This window comes from Teleopsis dalmanni, chromosome 2 (genome assembly GCF_002237135.1).
Source record: "Teleopsis dalmanni isolate 2A chromosome 2, ASM223713v2, whole genome shotgun sequence".
Lineage (NCBI taxonomy): Eukaryota > Metazoa > Arthropoda > Insecta > Diptera > Diopsidae > Teleopsis > Teleopsis dalmanni.
Window position 1 is genome coordinate 88,253,691 of NC_051847.1, and position 23,252 is coordinate 88,276,942.

At 31.1% G+C, this 23,252-nt stretch overlaps 1 protein-coding gene across 10 annotated transcripts in view; it reads right to left on the reverse strand.

Annotated features, from left to right (window-relative positions):
• LOC119679555 (PDZ and LIM domain protein Zasp) overlaps positions 1 to 23,252 on the reverse strand; it is a 96,751-nt gene that overhangs the window by 32,447 nt on the left and 41,052 nt on the right. For all 10 annotated transcript variants that reach the window (XM_038091975.1, XM_038091979.1, XM_038091978.1 and 7 more), the window contains exons 2-3: positions 3,255 to 3,406; positions 3,032 to 3,194 (exon numbers count right to left, since the gene is read on the reverse strand). In XM_038091975.1, coding sequence (XP_037947903.1) covers positions 3,032 to 3,194; positions 3,255 to 3,406 — 315 coding nt within the window. The remainder of the gene's footprint in view (positions 1 to 3,031; positions 3,195 to 3,254; positions 3,407 to 23,252) is intronic.

Below are 23,252 nucleotides of genomic sequence, written 5' to 3' on the forward strand. Positions count from 1 at the left end.
TGCAAAACTTTTCACATTATCTGAAATGGAAATAAAATAGAAATTATCTCTCTGGAATACTCTAACTGTAGACCTTGGCTTACATTTAAACTCAGTTCTATACCAAAAAGTTTATATATGAAATATGAAGTAAATAAGATTAATTTATTAAGTTAAGAAATAATTTATTATTAAAAACTCAAGTATATTAATGTATAGGCTTTCTTAGCAAAGCAAACAAAAATGTTCAAACATCATATTGTGCATCTGCTGTCATACGCATTGGTATATGTCCAACTACCCGACTAACTAAAACAGCTTCGTTCGAATAGCTCGAACATTAAAAAAATATGAACGAAATGTTCGAATTCGGATGCAAGTGAGCAGTTTAAATACCGAAATGCTCGAACACTTATCAACAGAATACTAAAAAAAATGATTTAACTCCTTAAAAGTTTATATGAATTCCTTCACAACTAATAAGTAATATATCATAAATGTTCACTTCACACTCTTGACCTACTTTAACGGCGACTTAAATCACTAACTGTTTTTCTGTTTTCTGTCTGTCTGAAAAATCAATAACTCTAGTTAATTGATATAACGGAAATTGTTGCCATTATGGTAGCCCCATTTTAAAAGATATTACAAAAGACTTATATAGTCAAAGAACCCAATACCATAAGGAAAATTATATTGCCTTTTAGGGGAATTTATGGTTTCTGATAGGAACGTCACGTTTTTTTATGGCAACAATGACTAGATATGCCAATTTGTCAAAGTAAACTTTTTCCGAAAACTTGGCCTATTATATGGAGGGTATTCGAAAGTGAATAAAAGAAGTTCAAGTGTGTCATTCGTGGCCTCATACTGAAAGCTTCTACAAAAGCCGTTAATTAGCTTACGAAGGGAAACTTAATCTTACCATGTGCGAACATACGAGTATTAAACAATGTGGTATTAGGCTTTACCTTACCATCTTAGCTGCCTTATGACTGGCTTGAACTTCAGCATGGAAAATATTCCAATAGTCCGGTGTTGTGAACTGAAAGAGCTAGTATGCAAGGACCGTACTCCCCAGACTGTCCCTTCACTTTTGACTAGACGAAATTCCTTCTTTCTTAAACGGAATAAGTTTTCGTATCTCTTAAAGAACACTGTCATTAGAACAATGTGAGAGATATATATTAAAACGACTGCGAGCCGTTTCACAATTTTTAAGTGGCTCTAAACCAAATGCTCCCATAATTTAGTGGACTAAGTTTGAAGACAGACATACTAGCAGTTCTAATCACAAACATTTTTATTGAAATAAATTCCAGAATTTTGTATAAAGTCTTCGTCGGTATATTTCTGATACCCTACTTTACAACAATACCGACAAATCATTGTGCATTACTAATACGTTTGGTATGCTTCTATCCTTATCCAGACCTTTGCCACTAAACAAGTGATCTAAAAAAATGGATTATTCTGATTGCAGCTGTGTATTCGCATCGGTTTTCAAGATTATTGATTAAAGCAAAAAAAATAAATTAGGAAAATATAATTTCAATTATTAAATAATGGATTTTTTCAATCAAGAACTGCACGTCCTATGACAAGAAATCCATATTGAATAAAAAAAGGATGATAGCGAAGATAGTAATGGATTTTAATAAATATTTACCTACACTTCGTACAACTTTTTCCACTGCACTGCATTCCAAAATTGTTTGGTTCGCAAGCTATTGAGTTCACAATTGTACATGTTTTACATTAATTTCGATCGGAAGAAAATACACACTCCATCTAGCTTACTTTTGAAGAAGTGTAAAAGTAAATAAGAAGTTGGACAAGTATAGTATTGTCCACAAATAATACTTATCTAAATCTCTACTTATTATTCGTAAGCACTTTTACAGAATATAATTTTTAATTTTATTGGATAAACGACGATTAATATGTTATAATAGTGACCTTTAGTTGTTATTGTCCTGTGACATCTAACGCTAAAGCCTGGTTTTTAAAACACTACGGTTTATTTGCATACAGCGTAGGAAAAAAATTAGTCAGAGTCTTGAAATAAACCAATGACCTTCATTCAATCGCGAAGTTAGGATACTAAAGTCAGTGAAATCAGGATAGTGGTAAATACATTTATAATGACGGTATTACCCTCGGGAGACTAATAGTAATCTAGTACATATGCACCTTGGAAGAAAGAGGGGCGCATCTGGTAATTTCATTAATTTAAAAAAAAATTATTTTGTTAAATAAATACAACTAAATATAAATATAGTCTTTCGATTTATTTCAAAGAGACTTTAGCTTCTAAACAATACCATTAAATAACGGCAAGATCACGTGAATAACAAAAAAGAAGAAGTAACTAAATATGTTATTTTTAAAAGGATTTACCTAAAATCTTATTTTTAATCTATTTTTAGCAAAGTTTAGGTATCAACTTCATAAATATTTAAATCCTTTCAAAAACTCTCCATCACAATTTTGTTTCTTTTAGGATTGAGCCCAAATCATATCATAGAGACTCGTTAAATATGATATTGTTTATTCTATTATAGACCGGCAGACATAACAATTAAGTTCAAAATATGCCTACATCCTCTGCTGGGTTCTGGTATATTTTATATTCATCACTCATTTTGACAGTTTTCAAACAATGAATGCAAATGCTGCCAAATTTAAGTTTAAACCTCACCAGACAGCAACAGAAACACATATATTTCAATCATTCGTCATCATATAAGACACATTCATCAGTACACAAAGTTGGGTTTATAAACATAAAATATTCCCAAATATTCCTAAGAAGGATGGGCTCATTTCCCTAAGAATTAAATGTTCATTTAAGCAAATCCTGGTAAAGACTTAATGCCACACTCTATGAAGGATTTCTGACACTTTATAAAATCAACAAAAATATCATTAAGGATATGCTCTGATATGTCGAAAATTAAACACAAAACTGTTACCGAAAAGTCGTCCTTTTTCTGAATAAGGACAAAATTGGAAAAAAGAGGTTTGCTTTGTTTGCATTTGGTAAACTTACAAATGGACGCGCTGCATTGTTGTAGCCACAGCCAATGTGTTGGGATTCCTGTTGTTTGTGAGCTAGAGAAGTTTTCGTCACTGTCTGTAAATATGGTGAATTTTGGTTTGGTTGTGGTACATGACCGGTTGGAGTGACATGTGGACGCCATGTCGAGCCGCCCCTGTAAGGCAACAAAATTATTGCACTATTCAACTTTTATGCTCTGTGCTCATATACTTGCCTTTGAACTGTAACCACAAAATTATTGCCTGAACGCACGACAATATCCTGAGCGTCCTTGTGACGTAGATTGAAAACATCGACGTCATTTATTTTAAGAACAGCATCGCCAGGCAGCAAACCGGCCTGTTCAGCCAAACTTCCGCCATTAACCTGTAAGTAAAAAATAATAATAAAATTAAATTACATTTCATGTGAGTTTTTATTATTATTATTTTGCATTTAATATCGATACTTTTTATCTATGAACTCATACACCAACAACAATGCGATTTATTACAAACTTACGCAAAACATTAATTAAATTTTATTAAACAATTAATTTGTTGCAATTACAACTCAATAACATTTGGCCATAAATCAAAGTAGTAAAAACTGCCTCAGGACAAATCGACAAACCGAAAAACAATAGCAATATTTTTGTAGTCTGCATTTTACATTTGCAATTCATGTTACTCATACCCATGGGCTCCAACTCCAACTCCGACTTCGACTCAGACTACACATTCACATCCCGAGCTGATACTCAACTACTACTGAACCCCACACTCAGCGTTACGTCGGAGTCACGCAAATAAGCCGCCAGTGTAAATAGGGAAAAATGTGTATTGATTTCATTACTTTTACCAAATGTGGCCTGCAATGACCATTGCAATTGTCTAACCAATTGTGGTCTGGCCATAAAATACGAGTACACTGCCACAACAAATCCTCGACAGCTCTTATGGTTACTACTATTTGTACGGCAATCGTTGGACAAATAATCTACTAAATTTATTATTATGCGCTGGCAAAATTATGAATCAACAACAAAAGCAAAGCAACCAAAGCAACCGAAGCAACAAAAGCGACAACAAACAGACACTGAACAGACAGACGAGCACACAGACGAGCAGACGGACAATGAGCCAGACAATCAGATTAAAAAACAACAAGAGGCATTGTTTGCTCCGGAGACAAATTTTTGAATTAAGACAAATCAGTGAAATGCAAAGGAAAATTCGTAATCGAAAGTGCACTTTACAATGGAAGGGTTTTATGGATTACGTCCCTCTTAAGTGGGTTTTCACATGCAAATGAAATATTTTGTTTAAAAGGTTTGAAGTCTGTTAATAAATTTAGTCTCAGCTTACTTTTAAAGAAGTGAAGAAGAAGTTGGAGAAGTGTATATATGGGGAATAATATTTATCTAATTATCTACTAATTAGTCATAATCGCTTTTATAGAGTACATGCTTCGAAAATGGGTTTCATATACTAATAAGATATTTTCCTTTAAAGGTTCGACGTCTGTTAATAAATTTAGTCTCAGCTTATTTTTAAAGAAGTGTAGTTGTGAAGAAAAAGTTGAAAAGTGTATTTTCTATGAAAAATATTTATCTAAATCTCTACTAATTAGTCGTAAGTGCTTTTGTAGAGTATATCCGTTTAAAGTGGGTTACATATACCCATGAGATATTTTGTTTGATTGATTTGGAAAGTCTTAATACACAATAATGCGTCTGAGTTCAGAAGTATATTACCTATAATATGATGTTTGTCTAATTCTGTACTAATTATTCCTAATCACAACCTTTTGATGATTATAAACTCTTGGTTATTTACCTCTTGATTACAACCTCTTGATTATTTACGTTGATAATTACGTTCATCCGAAGAAAAGTAAAGAGAAATGAGTTTGTCAACCTCGAAGAAGCTCCTGCAATTATTTCGGCACTAGAGCTAACCGCCCACACATATTTCGTATGATTGACTTATGATCTTTTTATTTCTTTACAGAATTTTTTCTGAATTTATTTTGCAATCGAATAAAACAGAATTTTCTTGAAATGATAATTTCGGGAACAGAAAAAAATCAAATAGAATTAGGTGAAATAAGTAATGAGCTTGAATTCCACACATATCCAAACATATAATGTTAGTCAGAGAATTGAAGATAATAAACTGTAATATCACAATATTCGTATTGATTTATTTTCAATAAAAAAACAATACACTTAATTCTGTGGTTTTCCTAAAAAACATCAGAAGAATCCAAAAATCATTTTGAGAAACCATAAAGTAGTGTTTAGAGTATGAGAAGATAACTGACTACATAAAAATATCAGAACGAAATACAAATCATGATCATTTAAAGTTGTGCTCGAAAGTATTGCAGTAGTTACTAAAAGTGACTTAAACTCAAAACCGTATTCATAATTCTGAACGATGCTTGGAAATAAATTAATACAATAGATTGCATTTTTTATACGATATATATGTATATATCACAATGAGGAAATATTTGATCCATCATAGTGCGCCATAGTCAAATGGGTAGTCAGCGTAGTAAACAGGAACATTTGAAAACTGCCTAGAGTCGCCAAAAATGGAAATATTAACTGGTTAGATTTTGGACTGAATATTTTGGAATGGGCCCTGAATATCATTCATAACATAGTACCTTGAGAAAAGAAGAACAACCAACAGAATCTATCATAATACTCCAAATCCACATAAGAAACAGCAACTGGTGCAATCAGCATTTGAGTTCTGTATTTAAGCTAAGTATTTAAGCTAAGTATTTAAGGTAAGTATTGTCCCTAATAGAACAAAAACTCCAATTATCAACTGGGAAGGTTCTGGTCCCTATATTATGGAATATGAATTGATAACTACTAACTATTAATTAATACTTTAAGAGAAGAAGAATGCTCAACAGGGAATACTAGATGGCATTATTAGTTTGTTTGAAAACATTATTATATTATTTATCTTTATATTATTATTTATTTTATTTTATTTTTTTATTATATTTTATTTATCACATTTTTAGTTTTATCACATTTTATATTATTTAATTTTATTAATTTTTATATTATTTTTTTTTATTATTTTATTTTATCACATTTTACTTTATTTTATTTAATTTAATTAAATTTAATTTTATTTAATTTTACTTTATTATATTCTTTATTACTTTATTATTTATTTTAGTATATTATTATTTATTTTATTTCATTTTATTTTATTATATTTTATTTTATTTTATTTTATTTTATTTTATTTATTTTCATCACGTTATATATTATTTTGTTTTATTTTATTTTATTTTATTTTATTTTATTTTATTTTTTTTTATTTTATTTTATTTTATTATATTTCGTTTTATTTTATTAATTAAAATCAAAAATTTATGCTATTGTTTTCGACTCTAACGTAACTACTAGCCCTAAACTAATGGAAAATTTAAATAATGTATAAATAAGAAATAATTTGTCATAACTAATTATATTTGTATTAATTTGCTTTAAAACATTTTTTAAAAAAAATGTACTTGGCTAATCTTACAATTAAAGAAGTATTTGTGGTTGCAATTTATAATCTTTCAAATCGTTTACAATAATTTCGTTTAATATTTTGACACTTAAATTTTTTTGCACCGCAGGGCAAAAAGTTATTAAATTGTTGTCAAAGCAGACTTTGACCACCCAAGACCTTAACTCTTTGGAATGATTCATTAACTCAAAAGCGTTTCCTGCCATATCGTGTATCATGCACTGGACTTATATGCTGCGCTGCCAGTAGTAAAGCAACTAAGTTGCGCTGTTTTATAGCAACAAACCGTAGCATGTTGTAAGCAACATGTTGCTTAGTCTTTTTCAATTAGCGTAAAGCAAATTAAATGAGCTGCTGTAATTAATTTATATTTCTTTCTTTTCTATTTTAATATCGTTTTTCTTATTATTAGCAAAAACAAAAAAAAATAAACATCAGAAAAGGAAACTATTAAGTTTAATTACTGCTCTGCATGTCTAACATTATTATATTTATTCTGCTGATTAGGGAAAACCATGAAAAGTTGCCCAGGCAAATTTGAACTAATCTTACGAGGGTTTTATCACTAATATTTCTGTTAATATTAGAACATATGTTGAACAATTTATTGTAATTAATTGAATGGAATTTTCGTGTGTGTTTACCGGGCCTCGTTCTAATCACACACGGCTTGTTTTCGTAAATATTATTATCAAAATAGGCTTAAAGGATTTTGTCACAAACAAAAACACTCCACACTGTCGTCTGCTCAGCTGTTATTGTTAGGCCAACTTGCCAACTTACCAACTTGAAGTTGTTGTTGAAGACACAAGCATATTTGCATAAATTTATGGGGGAAATTTAAATTTGTTTTCAAATACAGACACAGCATAGCAGCAACAAATTACACATACGCACAACATACGCACACACATGTCAACAAGATTTCAACGATTTTTGGGACAGAAAATGTTAAGCACTATGACAGGCAAACTGAAGAAAACTGTAGCCACTAATCTTATGCCATGGACGAATGAACGAATGGACGAAATACTGAAACAATAGAATAATAATTTCGTTAGATGAAGATGTGAAGTGGAAATTGCGTGTGCGTAGTTGTGTGAGTACTGCATGTGAGTACTAACGCAAGGAAGGCTACTCTGTCCAAAGGTGTTTGTTATGTTAAAAGGTTTTCGTACATGTGTATGTTCGTACAAAAATGGTGGTATGTGTAAAAGGTGGGTGGAAGTGTTGGGTTTATTTATTAGTTTTGCATACAAACGTGGTAAAGAGGTTATTTTCACTTTGCTGCTGCTGCTACTGCTACTGTTGCTTAGTGTGTATGTATATGTTTTGCTATTTTATCAGTGTTGCCGCTGTTTATAGTGTCTGTCGGTAACAGCATTTCAGTTACTGCTACTCTGGCTGCTGCTGTTCTGCTATACTGCTGTTGTTACACTGTAAACACGTCGGTATAAGTTTTGAACGATATGCATATTTCTCCAGAGTATTGTGTGTGTTTTTGCTATACAAAATCCATGTTAAAATACTTGCTTCTAAGGTGCATGCGTCTGTGCGTTGGATCCACGTCTACGTATGTATGTGTTGACCTCCTGTTAATAATAACGCAAATGATGATTTACTGCGGCAAATGTGGTAGAAAATTTATTTAAGGATTGTGTGACTTCTGGCATACGAGGCGGTCGGGCTGAGTGAGTTATTAAAGTAACAAACCAGAAAACACACATTTATTTGCCCGATTCCTTTATTTATGGGCCAACCAACAACCAACAACCTGCCTGCTTGCCTTATAGAGTTGTGTGCTGTTGTGTGTTTTGAGGTTGAAAACTTCATGAATATGTTTATTAATATTTATATTTAAAAATTATTTTGTTATGATACTGACGGCAGCTCACAAAAACACAGAATCACAGAAACACAACAATTAAGTAATTTTGTTATTTTGGCTTTAATTAAACACATTTTGCAAATATTAGCTTTGGTACAACAGGGCGTATTCGTAATGCTATTATTATTATTATTAGGATTACGGTGTCATGGTTACTTAATTACTTAATTCTGAATAATTTAATATTTTATTCATATTTGTGTTTAAATTAAATAAATAAATTAGCTGGTCTATTTTGTAGAATTTAATGATACTTATATATTTTTATTTAATATTTTATTTAATATTAGTGGTTAATATACGTGCTGACTGTGTACTAACCGAAGAAATAGAGAAGTTATTGGCACATAAACATTTGATTTTATACTAATAAAAACTATAATATTCATAATAATTCGGAGTATACTAAAAAAACCATCATTAAAAAGCGTATTAATTAAACTAGTAACATAATATCATGTTAGTTTCGTTACAAGAAAAACCTTTAATGGTGTAAATTGAGGTGGCCCGGAAAAAATTTTTATCTGATTAGATCAAATTTATCATTTTCTAGTAAAAAAGTTTAAAAGAAGATTGAAATTAACGCGTACCAGTCTTTGAAAATAAAAATCTTTGGTGTAGATTCCACGCAACAACAGCAAACACCGCAATTTTAAAGATATTTCTTTTTACTGAAATATATATTGATAATATATAACTCTAAATTTTTTTGTTTAAAAAGTTGTTATTTTCAAACGTCTCTATTAAGGATGTTATTAAAAGAAACAATCCTCTTCTACTCTCCTTCCATCTACAACACGCTCATTACTTCTGGTTTTGATAGATCTAGATATGTTTATCAGTGGTGAAAAATTTCTTTATTTATTCCTAAAGGATGGTTTCAGTAGGTTAAAATATCAAATTGTGGCTGTCTATACTTTCCAGGTACTTTAAAAAAAAATAACATTTCTAAAAACCGACGGAAGCGGTAAATGTATTTGCACAATACGTTTTCTTAAAAAAAAATTATTTCAACCATTTAATCTGAAACTTAGAGACCTAATTTCTCACCACTTTTTTAATCATATGGACCTATATCTTAAAAATGATACGTTGATGTTACCCTAAACTGTGTCAATCAATGCTGGCTCTTCAGCAAAGATCAAAAATCTTAAGTGTTTTACCTGAAAATAGTCAAACCAAACAAAAAGTACTTACTAAATTTTGTGGTAATGCGCATTTTTGAAATGATTATATTATCATCAAACCCCTGCATTTTACAAAAGTATAACTATCTTGCTTATAACAGAAACCTCACAGACCATTTTTTCTTGTTGTTGCTTTTCTTAACGAGAATTAAAAGCATCAAAAGTCTAAGTCATTGACTTTAACAGTCTGAAAATTTCATCTCGTCTGAACGTATAGATTATCCCGGAACCATAGTTAAGTTTTTCCCTGAGAAGTCAAAGATAGCATTTCTGTTAGTATCAATTCAAGCTTATCTTATATAGGCTTGATATACAATTTGATGGTCACCAGATCTGAAGGTGTATCATTTCCGTTTTTGACACGATACTTTAGGTTAAAGTTACTCTAAAGTGCTAGTACGTCTGTTCAACTACAGTAATACATTTTTCCTTTAAAATACGAAACTAAGGCTCATGGTAGGTTATCCGATGAGCCAGATGGTTTGCGGATCTGTCTGAGAGATGTAATGTCATCTTCGCTCGAAAGCGGATGACATTAGCCCCATTCTGAGACTGTTCGGCCAATAGGAGACTGTTATGTCAAGTTTTCTTATCCTCGTCTGAAATTGGGATGTCTGCACCAGTTGATATGAAAGACTAAACGTGCTTCGAAATGTTTAAATCCTTTTTCGAATAGAATAATTCTTGGTTGGTTATGTTAAGTGTAAGAAGCAGGAAACGTTTTTTACGGACATATCTTATTGAGAACTAATAATATGTCTAATAATATTATTATTGAGAACTCAGACAGAAGGCTTTGTGTGATGATTTGCCAGAAAAGTATGCATGTGAAAATAGGAAATAGGTTTTTCGATAGGAAATAAGCATATTTAGAGGAGATGTCACTTTTAAAAAAGACAACTGTTTAAAAGCTAATGTATGAAAAAACTATATAATATATATGTGTATGAGTAGTTATATACTATTTAAAGAATGCATAATTTATATATAATTCAATATTTAATCAGTTCTTAGTAACACATAATTTCCTTCGTAAAAACGTATTTACTTTCATTCCTTTAGTGAATATATTTTATAAACGACTTCAGTTTTCTTTTTAAAGTAAAATAAATATACTTTGAGCATTTCAGCAAACAAAGTTACTCTAGTTACCTTCACTGCTAAAATTTTATAAACTAAATTTTATATAAATATTAAGCTAAACATGTCAAAGATAAAAACATAAATTTCCATTTGACTTTCAGGATACCGTAAAATATTTATTTACACATTTACATGTGTTTGATGCAATTTCTTTGAGTCCTGATGCTAAAGAGTCCTTCGTCAAGTTGAGTTGCTTCGTCCTTGCAAAATGCATTTGCTACACTTTAAGTGTAATTCAAAATTTACGAAAATCTGTCGAGCAACGAATCTGCCAGTACAAAATTTTAAATATTTGCATTAAATTTTAACAAAATTTCTCATACTGTTGCAGTTTTGTTGTTGTTGTTGTTGTTGTAATTGTATTTGCTCTATACTTTTGGAATGACTCAATTTGGTTTCAGTTTCGATGTAACTTTAATGGAGTTGATTAAATAGAAATGCATAAGAGCAGAGGACATGCCAGACAAACAGCTTAAATGTGTGTATTACACACTTCATCCTCTTGTTAACAAATTTATTACATAAAATTGAATTCTCTAGCATTTAGTTCACATCCTCGTTTACAAGGCTCCGACTCTGGCCCATCTCAGCTTAGGTCTTAAAATTAAATTTAAACTGCTTTAAAATTATTTTCGGCATTTCCATGAAATTCCATGAATGAAACTTGTGAACGCATGCAAACAATTTTAAAAATTCATATATGCATTTGAGCAATTTAATTGGACTTCAGTGGATTTACCAAATGAGATCTGAAGAGATAATAGATTCAATTAAAAATATTAAACAACCACATTACAAACAAAATTTGTGGCTATGCTACTTTGCAAAAATTTTGCTTTAGATATTCGAGTGCTTGACAAATATATTTCTTCTGTTTTAGTTCATTAATTTTTAACTTAATTAAATGAATTAAATAATTAAATGTATTTAGTCCCTGTTTATTACAGATTAGACTGGCTTGGCTATAATGTATATTTAAATATGGCAGAAAGTAACACGTTTGACGAGGACTCTGCCAGGATTAGTTTTCTGTTTAGTCAACAAAAAGTTCTCGAACTCTCTACAGCAAGCTGTCAAAAACAACATGATTCACATATTCCAGATCAAGAATTTCAGATAATATCTAGTGCAGCTACATAGTATTCTTTAACATATAATTTTCACTCATAGGATACTGGACTATGGGGTTTCTGGGCACGTTCATTGTAGCTTCTGTTAAACTTGTTTCCTGGTATCAGTGCCAAAATCTCATATTATGCTTCTGTTATTTGCTACTTTTTGCTTGCATTAACTAATGGGTTCGACTACGATACTATTTGTATATTTTGCCTGCACGAGGGATGTGAAATCAAAAATATCTTCTCTCAGAAAAATATGCTCTAACCACATACTAGTTCTCTTGACCTGATCATTTTGTTAGAAAAATGTTAGCTCTGTGGTAAAGAGGGTATGAAAATCAGCATGTGGAATGGTTAAACCAACATGATGTGTCGAGTAATAATATTTTAACTTGAGATTTAGTTAAGATCTAATTAAATCAACCAAATTATTTTTCAGAGTGTGTACTTTCTTGTTAAATGAGAAAAGTAAATCACTTTTTATCTCACAAAACTGTTTTTAAATAATAAGAAATGAATTAATCTCCCATATAGATTTATTTGGTAATATGGACAACTGAAATTTCAATGTAAAGTGGTGATAAAGAGTTCATTCCAGAATGCAAAATTTTTCTAAATGAAATCATTCTCAATCAGACACCTTTGAATATTAGCTAGATGAGCAAACAAATCCCCCTACTAATTTTTGAGTCCTTTACTATATGAACATAAGTCCCATATTACCAATAAATATAGATTTAAGGAATTATAATCTTAATAGGGTCATATGTCATCAATATAATTATGGACAGCAATCAAAAGTTTAAAAGTTTTGAATCATAGTTAGTGCACACCCTACGTATTTAGGTATATGAGTAATTAAGGCAAATAAATTTAAATAGAAATAAGATAATTATTATTGCAATGATAATTCTTGGAAGGGACAATGTTGTCTGTTATATAGAATCAATTGTTATTTGACGTAATCAAAGAAACTTAGACAAAAAGTAAAGTAATTATTAAGTCTTATAATATCCTATGGTTGAAGTGAATAGGTTCCTTTGGTTCCATAAAATTCCCAGATAAAAGTGTTACAAATTCTAATAATCTTAAAATATCTGTAAAGATGTTTAGTGGAGATTTCAACCTTTTTCCAAAAGTTGGAATCCATTAAGTAAGTACACGATTCAAAGAAATAATCTGTCAAATTTTTATATTCTAAATATGAACAATATATGAACAATATTAATAATTTAATAAATATTAATAATAAAGGATTATTGCAGGCTAATGGGTCAAATTTTTAATTGTTGTTAAAATAAAAATAAAAATTAAGAAAAAAAAACAATGATTTCAAAGCACGAGTTCTAGGCCCAGCACTTAAGTGCAAACAAATTATATACGGATTACAAAGTTAATAAGAAATTGTAATATTTCCTAAGACCACTGATAATGAGTACTTGGCAATACTCGAAACAGCATTGTATTGTCAAAGAAACTTAAAAAAATTAATAAAATTTTTGTTGTTGTCTTTACATTTCTATTCGAACACTTTCAACTTTTAAATAAGTTTATTTTCGTCATAAAGACACGTCACTGTCGCAAAGAAAAAATTAACATTAAGCAATAATTTATTTTACAACAATTTTTATTTCATCGTCATTAGGACTTAATATTTTAATTAATTTAGCTCTTCTTTCTTTCTTAATTTTTATTTCGTTTGGTCATAAAACAATAAATATATAAAAACTAATATATTATTTTAATTGTTTGTTATAACATTTTTGTGGAGATAAATTTAAGAATTTATAGAATTTATATTTACAAAAATGCACTCCGCTTCCATAGATGAAAAAAATTTAATATTTATAAAAAGGATACCAGTACTTTTAAGTCTACCATCCAATATTTGCTCATGTCCTTATAAATTCCTACAAATAACTCAATCCAGTAAAATCCGCTAATCCCTGAGATTGTGGAAAACATTTTTCATTTCATTTTCTCTTTCACTGTAAAATATTTTAAACTTTTACTTTTAAAATTTATTTTGGTTTCCATGGTGTCCTTTCGTTTGTTTTGTGAGTTGCCAGTTTAATTTTGCTACTTCCTATTTTAATTTATTTTCACTTTATTAAGAATTTAAACTGATTTCTTCTTTCTATTTGGTCAATATATAACTTATATTTATTAAAATTTCGTTAGTTATTTCATTTATATTTGAATAATTAAATAATAAAATATTTTCATTATTTTCGAATTAACACTACTTTATTTGAAAAGTACGTGTAGCGCCATCTATCAGTGAACATTTAAACCCAAATTTCCATCTTTTGTAATGTATTATATACCATAAGAAAATTATTAAAATTTTATTTCGATCAGTGAACCATTCTATATATATAACCCATTTAGATTTAACATGTCCTTGTATTCTTAAATAATGGAAAAATTGATAAAGTTCTTCAGGATACAAAATTGGAAGAAATAGAACTTCATACTGAAACGATATATCTAGTTGGTGAATGTTGTCCTTCAAAACTAATAGTTTTAACTAGCCCACTAATATAAGTTGATTTGAAGTCATAGTATAATTCTTGACAACGATCCATAGAAAAACAATTCAAAAACTGCATCAACCCAAAAATCGTCTCAAATATATGGATTTATTAGAAGATCTTTACGTGAACATAGAAAATTTAGTCAAAGATCGAGCCATTTGACAAAATATGGTGATTCATATAATAACCAAGTTTTGGGCTTCGAATGAAGCTTTTTCAGCAAAATCTAAAGTATTTTAGATAACTTATAAAGGATTTGGTACTTAACCATTATGGATAAAACTTGGTTCTACAATCAATCATTCTTATAATTTAATATTGTTTTGTTTTATACTTTCGAAATAAAACACAAGTGTAAGGAATTACGGGAACCCGACTTTTTGTCTACAAAGCAAGTTCGTACCCAGAAGTGGATCAAGATAGAGTTAACGTTAATGTTTTGGAATGCAGAAAAGGTTTTGATCTCATACTATTTCCAAACTCGTAGCATATTGAACTCAAATTATTATTGCCCCCTTTTGGATTAGTGGGAAGCAAAAATTTTTGAAAAAAGGACCGATTGAAACATGCTTAAAAAGTTAATTATGGGATAGGTTTAGTGAGTTAAAGGACGCATAATAGCAACAGGAAGGTTATTCGTCAATTTGTGCTCTCATCCAGTGAAGAGTTAATAGTTGCCATATGGGCAGTTTTACAGACTGTCTGGAGGTGCAGTGCAGAAATGGGATTCAGATATTGATGAAATCCAATATCTCTACAATAGAAGGTTTTAGAACGGGCTCAAGTGGGCTTTAGTTTGCAAAGCTTTCCGTTCAGTCGAGTATTGATGTGTTGAAGTTGATTGGGTCGATGGTATTGAAGTTTTCGTTTCCATTCAGCTTATTGCACAGCCTATTATTAAATAATTTAAAAATCATAAAAAGATATATATTCACTCTATTAGTGATTATTAATTTATATTTTCAACATTTTTTTTTTTGTTTTTTGTTACTTTATCTTCAGAAAGCAGCAGAAAAGTTTGTCTGTTGTGGATTCATAAATTATGAATGAAGCAGACATGGTAAAAATGTCATAAAAATTGCAATTTTCATTTGGTATAAAGAAGAAAGATACCGAAAATAATAATAATTGCATTATTTCGGATACAATCTGTTTCTGAATCTGTTTCTGACAACGTTGACAGCACTGAATGACCAACATCAATACCTACAACCAAAATGTAAGTATAACATTTCAAACCCAATGGATTTAACAGAAGCGAAGTGTGCATTCAAAGTATTGAGAAAGCAATGAAAATAATAAACATTTAATTAAAAATTAATACCAAATAAAAATATATTAATTATAAATAAAAATTTTTAAAATTAAACTCTCATTGTACCATAATAAAGGATTTCAGGTTGCATATTTTTCGCAGTAGTAACCGCATTAACTTCCTTGACAGCCAAAAATATGTGAGTAATAAATTTCACAAAACAAGATTATTTACAAAATTTAATTACAATATTTGTTTCTACAGAATCCTCCACTGAGCACTTCGATATTGTCCACATATGCAACGCATGAAGCAAATTAATCAGTAGCCATTAAAAAGGGAAAATAGTGACTTCGCAACGATGGTAGCAAAAGCCCTGCACAATGGAACTGGAAAAAAACTTCAGTCATCAGCAGTGACTCAGCTTGTCAAAAAGGAATAAGGCTTCCATCGTTTCTACCGCAGCCAGCGCTTTCATCAATGCCACAACTACCAACGTTGTCGCCAACGACTAAATGCGATACATGCGAGCACAAAGGCGCTGTCAGCAACATTTTATAAATTATTGTGTATATACGCAATCAGCAACACAGAATGCAACCCATGTTGCAAAGTGGCAAAAATATTTTTGGCTTAAGAGCAGTAAATAAAGATAAAAGAAAAAACTGAATTTTCCCTGCTCCACTGGATGGATGTAAAAATTTTACAATTTAAATGGAGAATAAAGCGAACGATTTTTATGGTGGCAACATTGGCAGCCGTGCTTTAAATGGCATTCCACCGATTTCTGTCTCGAAAGAGCGTTAAAAATGATTTAAGAAGATTTTCAGAAGTCTTTTCCAATATGTCAATAGCAGCAACACATCATTTAAGTACGCTTTTATGTGAATAATAATTTTCCGTAATAATCTTGCCCAAGCACATACATTCGAAATTAATTCCATTTTATCGTAAATTGCAGTTCTTCTTTTGTTGCCGCTGCAGCTTTGTTGCAACTGAAATGGATTTTCAAATAGAAAATTGAATCAATAAGGAAGGATGACATCCGTCATTCTACATTGGGTGTAGCTTAGTTAACATGATTTGTGGTGAAGTAGTACCTACACGCAGTAGGCAGGAATCAGTGCATCAGGCTTTACAGATTCATGATTGTGATTGACGACAGAGCAACTTAGCAATTTAGTATTCAATAAAAATCGGGATTTGAAATCATCTTTAATACAATTCTCATTTAATTTGATTAATTGTAAAGGGAGTATGCCAAAGAGTTATCCAAAGCTATGCGATAGATATACCTATAACATCGCATATGCACTGTTACATATTTTGAGTTGTCAATAAACAAAGCTATATAGTTGTATAGTCTTTATAGCTATATAATTCTTTTACTTCAGTAGAAAACCTTGCTTTACATACTTTCTTTAACAGTTGAAAGAGTTATCACCAATGACAAGATTTATTTTTTTTAGTTTTTATTAAATTCCTTTTTATTACTACAAACAAACAATTATAATTAGATTGGTTATTTGTTATATGAATCAGGACATCTGTAGTATGCTTTTCTAAGCTTACCCACAAGGACCCACAAGACGAATATATTCGTTAGAATGTGGATAGGTATTGGTTGTATGATAGTGAAATGAGTTATTTATGAGCAAGAATGTATTCCAGAATGGATGGAATTTAAATTAAAGTCAACCAATATCAAGCGCCTTATAGATCTGGTCGTTAGTAAACTCTATGCTAAAGCATTTGGGTGATCGGCTAGGTACCCACTTTAGGAGTAGGTTTAAATTAAAATGTATGAAGGTTATATGCTTAAATTTCTAAACTCCCAAACATCTATACTCCCAAACATCGATCCGATTTCTTATTTCAGGAATGATTCCAGTAAACAAAGCTATTCTGAATAAGTTTTTCCACTACGTCATACAATTTTGAACAAGTAGTTTTATAAACCATCGTTAGGTAGTGGTATGAAAAATTACTATTAGATTATGCTAACTTGTAGAAGTAGGCACATCTGCTAGAATTTACCGTAAAATATTAACGACATAATACTCGAGAGTAATTCTGCGTCCAATAGTGTTGTCAGAGCTCACCTAATTTGGTTCCTTGTGATTTCTTCCTGTTGAAACGACTAAAGAAATTATTCTGGCGAACGCAGTTTAGCAATCGAGAAAACATGATAAAAAAATTGACGATGGCTTTGATGTTTATACCAAAGCCATAAATAATATATAAAAAATGTTTTGGGTGTTGGATCAAGCACTGGTATAAGTACCGTTTGGTGAAATGAGAGTGTTTTGAACTAGGCAATATCAAATATCAAGAATTAACTTGAACTTAAATTTACTGAATAAATTCCAGAAACCTTTTGTTTAAAGTAGTTTCTCAATATAGCTTAGTTTTCTTGATTTTTGAGTTCTTGAGTTTCTTTACAAGAACACTTTTTCATTACCGGCCTTTTAGGTATTCAATATTCATATTTCATTTATTTAATAGAAATGCTTATATGCACTTATATAGAATTATATTAATTTATATGTATATATAAAAACTCGTTTATTACTAATCTGTGCTAGATGCCTCATAGAACTTATGAGTGTGATCAATGTAGTCAGTGTATGACTGCAAATACTTCAATATCTCGAGAAGTTATATTGACAAGTGAAGTAGTGAAAAAGTTCCTTAATATAGTTTTTTTAATCTTCTAAAATTTGTTTGGAAATATGTGATTCCAGAAATCGACAACAAATCACACCCCATATTACTAAACTATTTCCTTATCTTTATTTTTGTATTTTATTTTATTTTATTTATAAAATGTAGTTAGTTTCTTCCTTAATATATTTCGGATGTTTGTATTAATGATACGCTTTGAGCACCTATAAACAGTAAAAAAACTGTATGTGATAATTGGAAAATTAAAACGAACCAGTATTAACTGAAGTCGTTTCTTCGATTACTGCAATAAATTTTCCATGGAGTCGATAAAAGCAACTCGAAATACAAAGGCAGCTACTTTATGTCTGCCAATTTTGCTGCTAAATGTTGGCTTGTGGCAACATGTTTAGTTTCGTAGTCAGCAGATCCATGGAAACAGTTGCCACTGGTGTGTTTTTATATGAGTTTTATTGTATTTCATAAACAATAATAAAAACTGTAATCTTTGCTGTGGTGAAGCAGTAAAAAATCTGAAATTGCTGTAAGCAGCAAACATCGAATTCATTTTAAGTGAGCTTAAACACTTCACATTTGTTACACGTACTTGCAGCGAGGCAAGTGGCAAGTGGGAAGTGGCAAGTGGTAAGGAGCAAATTTATTTCCATTCCATTTTTTTCGTTAACTGATCAATTTTTCTGGCAATTGCATTGTGCCGCAATCAAAAGTGCAGTGCGTGTGGAATATGCAACACGTGTAGGTGGACGGTCGCTTATGACAGCAAATGCATGCCTGTCTGTCTTCCTGCCTATTGGAAACCTCTCATGGTGTAGTGTGTACGCATGGTATGCAAATCGTAAAAATTTATATGCAACTGCATTCAATGTCCTATAGGTAAGCGAGAAGAAAAACTCAAAATCCGTTTAATCAAAACGCCAGCAGCTGCAGTTATCATACGAGCATCCTGCCAATTTGTAACAAACTTCCACATAACGTGGAGCCAGAAGCCTTTAATGGAAATACGAAAGAAATTTATCATATTCCACACTACCAGCTTTTTATGTCTCCACCCTCGGTGTCGGTTCAAATGAGTTGTGTGCTTCTTGTCTGATATAACGAATATCTGTGAAGTTGGACTGTTAATGAGAACATATTATTAGTGTAATGTATTCAGTGTTTCACTTGCATGCCTTGTTGGAATATTTTCTAACAATGTTTAAAAAATTTTTTATTTCTAATTATTTGATATACAAAAGTTCTTTTACTTGAAAAGAAAGAAAGATATAGTATTTGTAAATACTCTAATTAGAATGTAATATTACTTTATAGGGTTTGCGAAAAAAATATTTAACTAGTTCGAAGTTTGAAGTTCAAATAGATTTCTAAAGTACTGTAGTATTCATTTTGTTCAGGTTGTTAATTTTTCAGATTTCATCACAAAAAGACACTTCATGACTTCCGAATATACCATCATATTCTTTGCTTACCAATAAGCTTTTCTATTTATGAATAGATAGATAGGTGCGAGTGTAGCGTCATTATTTGTGTTTAAGTGAGCTTTGGTATATAAGGTTGCCACTTCATTCTTACCCAACCTAACTTAGATGCGAATAACGGCTACCACCTCTGTTTAGCAAAAATCTTGAATGATCTTGAGTAAATAGAAAAATGAGAGTGTGTTATCGCTATACGCAATTATTTATGCTGAAGTGATACACAAGGTTGTCTCTCCAAGTAGATGCAAAAAGCAGCTTTTCTTGTGTGAATTAAACTCACTTATGGACCTTAAGTGACCTCGTTTTCAAAAAAAAAAGCGAGTGTGAGCTTTAGTGCACAATGCTAACTCTAAAACCGAACCTAAACCAATTTAAATACGAATGGCAGACGAACTTACGTGCCCCCGTTGTTAGGTAAATTAGCTAGCGCTATATCAGTGCGACACTTTTAGGCCTATTGACGTGTTGTAATATCATAGAGAAAATTAAGACTAAGCTACCTCACTCTAAGAAATTTTGGGTATAATTAATTTGCTCTTAAAAAACTTTTCTATCTTCCTACCAAGAAAATCGCTGTGGCATTAATAATTTAAAAAGATGGGATATACCTTAAATGCTAACGTTCCGGATATCGGATAGCATTTAAAGAAGTACAAACCTATCGGTGTTTGTTGCTTTGTTCGGTTCTTGTTAATTAGAGGAACAATATTTTTGTCTTCCTTCTCTGATCTTTTCTTATCCTCACTCATTATTTACTTGAGAAAGTCCTGTTTAGTGCAGTATCTATACTAAATAGCGAGACATTCACACAAAATAATTGCTATGTACTATTGTGATTTTAGGCTGGAGATGTTACATATGTGATTAGGCGTGAGTATCTTCACGTCCTATTTGGTGCGCCAGTTTAAAGTATTCTTTAGATATTATAAAGCTAGTTGAATTGAAGCGAAAATGATGTCCGCATCTAATGTTATTTATATTGTTGAGAGTTATGCATCACTTCTGGTCAACCCATCACTCTTACAGTCGCATGGGACAACTTTGCGATATAAAACCTATCAGATCAACAAATGAAGGTGTCAGCATTCTAATTCAACTGTTTCATTCATTTGGTGAACGTAGGTTCGCCCAATTAACTATGCCTTGAAATATAAATAAACTTGCCGATAAAATCAATCTGATACTCGTATAGATATCTAATTGTGATATAGCTAAATGCAACTTCAGCCGATAAATGATTATAATATTTTTCTGTACGAAGAAATGATTCTGGCTAGAGTTCTTTGCAGAAAACACTGCCAATGTGCTGTCAAGCTCACATACATTTGTGCAGATCCTGAAACACTAATTACAGTATTACAATAATCATCTATTGGGAAACATAATTCTGGCATAAATTCTTTGCTGCTTACAGTGCCAAAGTGTGTTCAAGTTTAAAGCTATTTAAGGCTTTTACCTAATTTAGCCGAATACTATTATCAATTTATAATTTTTTTTTTCCATTATGTAGAGATACGGGACTAAAACATAAATTGATTTTATTATTTTAAACATAAAATAATATCTAAAAATTCAACATCCCCGTAATAGGATCTTTAAATTAAATTTCTTTCCCTAAAATGAAAAGTTAAACGTCTTCCTAATTATATCAAATTTAAGTATGTTAAATTCGAAAGTATGAAATTTTCCTAGTGGGTGTTACAGTGCAACGTACCTATTGAAAGCTTCGTTATTTGTTACTTTGCTAATCCTAATACCTGATGTCACTTCTGAAGCATTTCAACATTAATGTGACACTCGACTGTGGAGCGCCGTATGAGTTGTTGATGTCAACAGAAAAACAAAATTACAACATAAAACCGAAACTACTTCCAGTCGAATGTGTTGAGCGGGTAAGGAAAGCGGAGCAGCCATGAGATGGCAAAGAGTGAGGAATCCCATATACTCTAGTGAGGTATGTTTTAACCTCACACAGTACCAGAAAACCAAAAAACACAACAACACCACTCGGAAGAAGACTACAATTTTAATAATGAAACCAGGCAAAATGTGAATTATGTCAACAATATGACGTGTTCACGCCGTTCTACGCACAAATGTCATTTGTTTAGTTTACCTTTGGGAATACGCAAACAAATACCAACAAATGCGAGCACATCAATGTCACAGCAATAACAACACGGCTCTTGCCAACATCTATGGTGACGATAAGGACGACGACGGGAACCTCGGCTACAACTCGAAAAGCGCAATGTAGACAATTGTAATTTTAGGTAGAAATTGCCGAATATATTGCCACGCGCTTAGTATGCAAAGCCGCGATGCTGTGCGTTTGTCTGGAGGCAGCGCAACACAAATAAGATTAATTAAAGAATGTAAATTTTGATTGTGCAACTTCAGCGTACGCATCGCATCGCACCGCACCACATCGCACCACATCGCAACAGATCGCTTAGGTCGGCTCCGGCTCTGGCTCCACACCATAGAACCCCAGTGAAAGGGTGTTGAAATTTTTTTCATTAATGCTTTCATCAGTGTTCTGTTGATTTTATTGTTGTTGTTAAATGGAATACGCGGGTTGTTTACTGGTTGTTGGCGGGCCATGATTTGTTGAAAGGATTCAAATTGAGGTTGCCAAGGCGAGGTTTCACGCAGCTTTTAATTTCTGGTGTATTTTCTTGTTAATCCTCAAATATTTTTAGCTAGATTTTTTAAGGGATTTACGTGAAATCAAAATAATTAAACATGCAAACGAACTTGGCAGTCATTTTCGACGTGTTTCATGTTTTCATATTCTTTTGGTGTATAATGAACTAAAAAATCATTTATTAAGAAAATGAAGAAGTGGTTGAAATTTAATAGATTTTCCCTGAAACTGCTTCAATTAGGTGGAGGTTTTAATTGGCATTTGTGATTTAATTAATAAACTCATAGAAAACATCATCTTTTCTATCCAATATCAAGAGTTCATGTCTGGGATGTGAATACTTTTTTGAGAGACAAAATAATTTATATCATGCATATAATGTAATCTTCTTTGAGAGATTAAAATACCTCATGTATATATACTTTATGGAAAAAGGAAGTCTTTTTCCTTTTCTTTGACAAAAAAAATGACATGATGACGAATTCATATAGTTCAGATGGTTTCTCTTTTCTGTGAACCCTTTTTAACTTTGTGAAAATCAAAAAATAAATAAAAGAATTACAGATTTTTTAATGTCGTTTAAGAATATAATATTGATAAAAGAAACTATTTAAAATCTTAATTGACAATAACATATTTCTTGTGTATCTTGCATTATCTTTTATCGTGGTTGCGATTATTTCTTCATTTATTTTGCGAACCTATGTTAAAAAGAGATTAATGAATCAATAATTATCAGCCGTATAA